At 44.1% G+C, this 8,269-nt stretch overlaps 1 protein-coding gene across 1 annotated transcript; it reads right to left on the bottom strand.

The window, feature by feature from the left end:
• Positions 1 to 354: 354 nt before the first annotated feature.
• LOC126635129 (neuroendocrine convertase 1-like) lies at positions 355 to 7,877 on the bottom strand (the record flags this gene model as incomplete). Its single annotated transcript, XM_050306074.1, has 4 exons — positions 7,558 to 7,877; positions 5,881 to 5,985; positions 2,382 to 2,492; positions 355 to 501 (listed from the first exon to the last, which is right to left on the bottom strand). Coding segments are annotated over exons 1-4 (546 nt in total), but the record flags the coding sequence as incomplete, so codon positions are not given.
• Positions 7,878 to 8,269: the final 392 nt, after the last annotated feature.

Genomic DNA, 8,269 nt, shown 5'->3' with positions numbered 1-8,269 from the left:
CCCTCACACTGGCAGCAATCCAGTGAGGAGAACTTGACGGCCACTAAAAATTCCATAATTTTTTCATGGAGCTTTAATAATTCAGCATTAAACCACTGTATACAAACATGCCTTGGAATTAAATTCACTGAAGGAAAAACAAAACAACAAAATAAGCACCCCACTACCATTGCTAAGTAACATTCAGTTTCCCGTGGCACAGATCAAGTTCCAAATCATGCCTCAGACAAATATTTCAGTCCCTGTACTCTAGAACCTGACTTACAGAACAGACAGTGAGCTGCAGATGAGTGTCTGTACATCAGATTTACAACTGGTTAATTTATTCCATAGCACTCTAGTCCTCAAACTTACATAGTTGGCATAGATGTCAGTGTGATTCCACTCCAAGCCATCGTCCAGTACTGTGATAACAACTCCCTTGCCTGTAATCCCTTTTTGCCACACAGGAATAACATGAAGATCCAGCTTGGGCAGGGATGGATTTATTCTTGTATCTTGCTGGGAGAGAGAAAAGATTAAAATATGTCAACATTTTCTCTATTTGTAATAAACAGGTCCAAAGTCATATTTTAAAGACACTGTAAACTATCTCATCCTCAACTTGTATATTTTGCTCTAATTTTTCAAAGATAAAACAAACATTAGTTTCATCAAATACTTCTAGCATTGCAGGATTTACCCCACTACTTGAAGATCCCTGAAGGCCACCTCTGAACAAAGAGCATCTTGTATTTAGTGGAGGAAGGCAGCAGAAACATAGGAATGGTAGGGATGCAGTGATGGACCTTGGAACGCTGAGTTAATAATCAGACCTGCTAATGTTTGTTCTTCTCATTTGACAAGGAGCCAAGACAGTACCCACAGCACAGTGAGCTGGATTTCCTCCAAATGTGTTTTCTCCTCTGACATTAAAGTTAGCCAGAACAAAATAATTAATGGATAAAACAATTAAAGTAGTCGTGTGGTTGGGAGCAACTGTGTTGAATCACAACTTACTGTTTACTACCCTCATTACTGTTCTTGTGGTAAAGCGACTGTAAGTATGAATCATATATAACCTCCTCTTCCACAGTAAGTTTTTTTTGAAGTGTAGCTCCTAAATGGGTCATTTTTCCTCTCTAATTCTAAATGTGCAACATATACATCTAATTTAGAAAACTTGTTTATAACGCCTGTAAAAGCAGAGACGCAAAAAGAAGAATTTTCTTTCTGTTTCTCTATGCATAATTAAGTTAGTTGATTGCAGAGTTTTTTATGTATTTGTTTACAGAGAAATGTTGCATAAAATACGAGGCGTAGAAAAAGAAATTTTTTATGGGAATGACATTTCTTTCATTTTATGCTATCTTTTCAGACTACTGCCATTCAGGAAATTATTTGAGGTTTCATATTTTGTTCTCTGAAATCCATCAAATAAGATTTTCTTCTGGTGATGTGTGAAGGTACACTAAAGGAAGGGAGGGAGGGAGGGAAGGAGGGAAGGAAGGAAGGAAGGATGGAAGGAAGGAAGGAAGGAAGGAAAAGAAGGAAAGGAAGGAAAGGAAGGAAAGGAAGGAAAGGAAGGAAGGAAAGGAAACTATTATGTAAGAAATTATACAGGCAGCCTAGAGTTTGACCTGTTTTCTCTAAGCTGAACTGAAACAGAGAAAAGTATTTCCCAGCCACACAGGCAACATTTGTGCTTGACCTTTCTTCTTGATTTGTTATACCCACATATAATCCCATTCCTATTCTGAGTGAAAATAATGAAGCCTAGACTGAGGGAAGAGGTAGAAGCATAATGAAAACATGGGCTCTTGAAAGAAACCATACAAAACATAAATGATCAATAGTATTTCTGAGTTGTCACATGCAGGCAGAAACTACTGAGCTTAAGAAATGTATTTTCCCTGAGGTTTTTGAATATGTGAGCTGTAGAGACTCTCTCACATATAAATCCTAGTCCAAGAGGCTCAACGTGCTTGTCACATGCATGAATATGTTTTTGTTTTAATCTCAACTATGCATTCTGCACTATCACTTTTAATGAAGAAATACATGGTCAGCTTCAGACATGATAATGGACTTCTTACACACCAACAGCAAACGCTTTAAAATTATCCTAAATGTAGCTTTCCATTGTTAAAATTTCTAGTATCAGCCCCCATCCTAAACAGCAGTCTAAACTGTTTTTTAGAATCTTTGTACAAACAACACTCGAAAGAAAATAGAAGGTTTCCTGAAAATATTATGTACAGTGATCTCTCATTTTTACAGCATGTGCTAATGAAAGGGGCTCTTGATTTACTCCCTTCCATGCAATCACTTCGTTACCAGCAAAATAATGCAGCATAGCCAAAACCCATCATCCCCAGTTCCACAATGCAACAAATTCTTACCAGATACCACTGCTGATTCCACATAGGATCATTGAAAAGACTTTCTGCGGAGTCTCTCACAGTGGCACGCTTAGTTCGCTTCTTTTCATATTGCTGCTCTGCCCATGACACCTACAATTATTTGTAAAAATATGATAAGTGAACCTCCTTGGTTTAGGACTCTAGAGCACAAGGGTTTTTCTCACATGGAGAAATTTTGATGGAAGGATTGTTTATACTGTGGTACAGTGTGATCTGGGGAAGACAGCTTGGTGAAATCACGATGCTGTAGAATCAATTCATAAAAAATCATGAAGTGCAAGTTAACAGTAGAACTTCTGTGAGTGACACAGTGCAGCCTTTTATGCCAAATAAAACCATGCGGTATGGCTAGAAGGTGGTGGTTATCAAAGAGTGGTGGTTATCAAAACAAGGAAAATCATGGCCTGCTTCTTTCTCCTATCTACCCTTTATTCACACTCTATGTCTATGGGGAATTAAAAGGAAAGAAGGATTATCTCTGGCTTTAGTCTAGCAATCATAATGATGCTGTTACTCATAGACCAACTAGACCTTCAAGTCTCCTTCTGAGTGGTGTTTTGAAGTGTGATCAATTAGTAGGATATGAATATTGGACTAACTTCATCACTGGCTTGATTCCACTTAAGGCAACTGAAAGACAAATTCTTCAGCATGTTTTTCTAAAAAAAACACACTGAATTTCATGCACTTGCGCACAGATACAGCAACCTCTAAGTCACTTGGTTGTATTTTAAGTGTGTATTCTGTTCAGCTCCCTTGAAAGTATTACTGAACCCAATTCAAATCAAATCCTGACTATGATACCTCCCTCTGTGCTCTGTGTTCCTTTTGGAAATGGGAATAAAACACTATTCATAGTTCCCACCTGTACAGTCACTCTGACACAGATAAGGTTGTTGCTTTTCATCCCAACTTCTGACTGACCAAGGTAAACTCAAGTTCAGTGGATTGTCAGCATCCTGTGACAAGGCTCACATGCTGACTGCCTTGGATTAACCTTTTGCTTTCAACCTCTGAATAGATTTCATTCCTTTTATGTACTGTGATTGAACGGCTTTATGATCCTTACATTTATCACCACACACGAAACAATAATGACTCAGAAATTATAATGACAAAAAAAGTATTCATTAGATTAGAATGCAATTTTGTATTGAAAGCCTAATGAAAATTCACTACCAGGACATAAATCCTTTAAAATGGTATCTACACTAGGCATGTTTACTACTCTGTTTGCTATATATTTAGTCCTAAAACCCCTACAAATGTTAGTCAGTTATAGAAGATGAATATACCCACGCAAGTGTATTTTAAACTGTCCTATTGATATCTAGTACTATACATACTTGTGCACATGTTAGAGCAATTATCTTTATCTCTCTTCCCTACCTACAGCAAAGCTTGACTTCTTCATCACCCAACAGTAATTAACAATTGACAACCTCCATATTTGGTCATTTTGGTTTTTTTTCACTGTGGACAAGTGCAGCAAGGAAATGAGCTGATGAGCACATATGTCAGACAAACAAGCCAAATGTTTGTCACTCAGCACCTGGGTGAGGTTCCAACATCCACCTACAGCTAATGCTGAAGGCTCTGTGCCAAATCTCCAGTCCTTGATATATCAAGCAGTAAAAACAATCTCAATTCAAGTCTACTTGCAAGAAAGTAGATTTGGAAACTAGTGCAAATACTAGAAGTCATGGAACTGGATAATTATATCCCTTCAATATATTCACAGCCTTTATCTGTTTTACAACAAACACTACAGAAACCAGATAAATATTCAGATTAGAGCCAAGTTTTACCACAGCTCTCACACTTAACATACCGTAAAATTCTTGGAGGCATTATACAAACAAAAAACAGGATTCATTTTTCTTTCCCTTTTTAAAGGCTGAATTTAAAACTTTTTTAAAAAGGCTGTTGCTGAACAAGAACAGCATCTCTAGAGCAAAGGTCTGTATGTAACTACACGTTACATGATTGCTTTGTGTTTATAGACTTACATAAGGCATAATCACATCTCATTCATTCACAGAGTTAATTTGCATGCTAGATGGTAAATAAAGGGGAAATTGGAGTAAATTTAGCAAATCACCTGCAACACTTTGAAGCCCTGTTTCTAGGTCTAAGTATGCAAGTCTGCAGTAATGTCTGGTGGCAATGTGAATAACACAACCACTTCCATTCTGCTACCATTTTAGAATATGATGTATTGATCACTGTCATTCATCCCTGTATAAGAGATGTATTCAATGTATGAAGTCCAAAAAAGGGAGAAACTGCAACCAAAACTGTTCCTTAACATTGTACTATGATGACATTGGGCATCTGATCATGTGTCTTGGCATAAATTAGAACTCTAGTTTACACTGAAGCTGTGGGCTTGAATGTCCCCAAGTTGGAATTATTTCAACTTTAACTGTTAAACCAATGTTTGCAAGGACATAGATGGGAGTATATGGTTTTGAAAGACAAAAGGCAAAAAAAAAACCTGTGTCACCACATAGAGAATATTTCCTCCTGGTTGACATTTGCATCTAAAACCTCCAGCTAGTAAATTATTCATTCTCAAATTATTTGTTCTTATATTGTAAATTGTCAGTTTTTATGATTAGGTTACTTCACGTTTTGGACTGCTCATATTGTCACAATGATCGCTGCAATAATGCTGACCTGTAAATCAAATTATGGTGTTGTAAAATTTGACAGAAAACAATTTTTGAGAGAGGCTGACACCATTCTGGCCTGCTCCTCAAATTTGTCATGAACCTCAGTTGTTCGGTATGCTAACAAACAGGAATGCACCTCTCTTAAATGGAAGCCAGATAAATGGGGAGTCTTCTTCACCAGTGGATCATGCTTGAGATCCCTAGCTCTCCAGTATGCCCATTCTCTGACTGCAGTGGGATCCCAGAGTAAGAAAAGACTGCAAGTCTGGAAAGTGTGATGGATCCTTTGAGAAGGGGCTTTAGCTTGTCATGGAAGCCAATCAGGCAAAACCTCAGCCCTTTCCCCCTACTGCATTTTTTTACTTAATATTCAGCCACTTTAAATCAAACCTAATTCACATAGTAATTGCACAGATGAGGCCTAATTAAATTTAGTGCATGTATGGATTTTTACTTTGAATAAAGCCCTGTGGATCCCCGTTCACATTTTTATCAGTGACACATTAACATCTGAAATTAGAGTGCTGCACATCTTAGATCTTAATTTGGAAAGCTCTTGTAAAATATATGGTAAGGGAGGGTCAGATTCTGCCTGTTAATGACAGAATAGTTAAGTATTATTCAGCATGAGTACAGTTGGCTGAATATATTAGACTTGCAAAACAAGGAAAGCCTGCCTGTGATCTCATTATGAAGCCAGCAATAAAGCAACAGAAAAAAACCCAGACAAAAACAAAAACAAACAAAAAAAAAAACAAACAAAAAAAAAAGAGAGAGAGAAAAAGATTAAATTTAACACTCACTCGCTCATCATCAGAAAGTCTCTTAGTGATATGAATGGCACTTCTTCGGGACCGTCTGGGATGGCTTTTATGTCTGAATAGATAGTGGTTTTTGAGGGATCCAATCTGTAAGACATAGGCATACTTTAACTGCTGAGAGGAATTTCCCCATCGCCAGCAAGTAACAACAATCAGAACCTGACCGAATTAATTTCACTCAAAAGACAAAGGAGTAAGAAACTCACCTTTACATATTTTAATCTAAACTAGAAAAGACTCTCATGTAAGGAGTACCTATCACTGTGGTAAGTAACAAGTGCTTATCATAGTGTGCTGCCAGAAGAAACTGGGGGGATATTTTCATTTAGGCTAGTCAAGTGCGGTCATGACTACTACAGTACTCAGTAAGGTATCACCTCCAGCAGTGACTCACCGACACACCTTGATAGGGCCACAGTTCAAAGGGCAGATTATACATGTCGTCACACCCCAGTTTTATTTGCTCTTCTTTGCTGGACAGGTGTAAAAAGCTTTGAGAGGACTACTACAGTACTCAGTAAGGTATCACCTCCAGCAGTGACTCATGGACACACCTTGATAGGGCCACAGTTCAAAGGGCAGATTATACATGTCGTCACACCCCAGTTTTATTTGCTCTTCTTTGCTGGACAGGTGTAAAAAGCTTTGAGAGGCTGCAGATAACCTCACTGTGTGGCTGGTCTGAACGGGCACCCACTGCAATGGCATTTTCACTTGCACAGTAGCCGGTCACCGGGAGAGCTGGAGTGGTTTTAAACACCCCCCTCCCCCACGGACGGGCTGTTGAAAATCGGTGGTGGCAAAATGCACCGACTACAGAGGCAGAATGACCAAACCCACGAAGCTGGGGTCACACGTATGTGCGAGGGTTGAGAGTTCGGAGAATACGACCGTACCTAGACGTAGGGTAGGCGGTGGGAAGGGGTTCGGAGCGGGGCTGACACCCACCCCGGCCACCCACAGCTCTGGTCGTGGGCGGGTGGAGCGGGGTCCCGGCGCTGCCGGACGTGGTGCCCAGCACAGGACCCTCGCCGGGATGTGAGACAAGGCTGTTCCCTCACGGCGGTTACTCATCCCTGACAACGTTGACGTCACGGCATCCCAAAAAAGCGCCCGAGGGATGGCTGGAGGAGAAGCCCCGCGATGGCGATGAAGCCGACGGGAAGGGGGCGGCGCGGGGCTGGAGCCGGGACTGCCCGCGCCCTCCTCCTGCCCAGACTGCTCGGGGAGAGCCGGGTTGCCCTGAGACCCTCTGGGACAGCCGGGCGCCCGCTCTGTCTCCTCAGGAGAGAGGGGGTGCCCTTCCTGACTCTGTCTGGTCTCCTCGGGCAGAGCCAAGTGCTCTGCCTGGACATCAGGGAGAGCTGGACCCTCCGCCCGAGCCTACCCGGTCCTCTCAAGGAGAGCAGGAGGTCCCTGCCCGGCCCCTGACTGGTCCGCTGAGGAAGAGCCGAATGGCCCTACCCGGTCCCCTCTGGAAGCGCCGTCCCCGTCCAGGCGCCAAATGCAGACCCGGACTCAGATCCGGGCCCGCTACGCTGAGCTGGGGGAGAGGGCGCTTCAAACTCCCCGAAGCTCCGCGGGCGGCAGCCGGGTACAAGTTTGAGGCAGGGAAAAGCAAGGAGCCCCGTGGTGGAGCCGCCCCCCGCCCGGCAGTACCTGCCCCACGAGGTCGTAGTCCAGCTCCTCCGCAATGGCTCTGGCCGCGTCGGGACCGGCAGGGATCTCCGCCGCCCACTCGTTGAGGAAGAGCCTCTCGGCGCTGCCTCCTCGGGGCAGGCTCCAGACTGCCAAAAGCACGGCCAGGGCCGCGCACGGGGCGGCCCAGCGCAGCCCGGCCATGGCCGCGGGAGGGATGCGAGATGCGGGATGCGGGCGGGCTGCGGCGCCGCGTTGCTACGCGATGGCGGGGAGCGGATCCCTGCCTGCCTGCCGGCGCGGCTGCCCGAGGCTCCTAGACCCTCCGGAGCCGGAATGGAAATGAGTGTTTACACGTCAAAACGACGACAGCCATCCTGACGTCAAGTGTACCTGGCCCCCGAGCCGGGGGGGGTGATTCCCGGGAGGGGCGCGGAAACCAGTGGGAAAGGGCAGGAGGGGCGGGGGCGAAGCCTGGCGGGTCCCGGGGGACGGGAGGCGGGGGCGGGATGCAAGGTGATAGAGGGGGAGGCGGAGGCTCGGCGGGACGGGGGTTGACGGCGTCTGGTGCCCGCGGGGAGGGGTGCGGCTGCCCGAACGCAGAGGCTGGGGCTCGGTGCCGTTGTAGGGTCCTATCCATTACTGTAGGTTATCGGTAGGACCGACTCCGAGCCGAAGCAGAAGCAGGAGCGTGTACCCCGCCCGCCCCTCGCACCCATCCCGTCGCCAGCTG

The sequence above is a fragment of the Myiozetetes cayanensis genome, unplaced genomic scaffold (genome assembly GCF_022539395.1).
Source record: "Myiozetetes cayanensis isolate MyiCay16 unplaced genomic scaffold, myiCay2020 scf110, whole genome shotgun sequence".
Taxonomy (NCBI): Eukaryota; Metazoa; Chordata; class Aves; order Passeriformes; family Tyrannidae; genus Myiozetetes; species Myiozetetes cayanensis.
The sequence above is the reverse complement of the archived record's forward strand: the minus strand, read 5'-3'. Positions and strand labels throughout refer to the sequence as shown.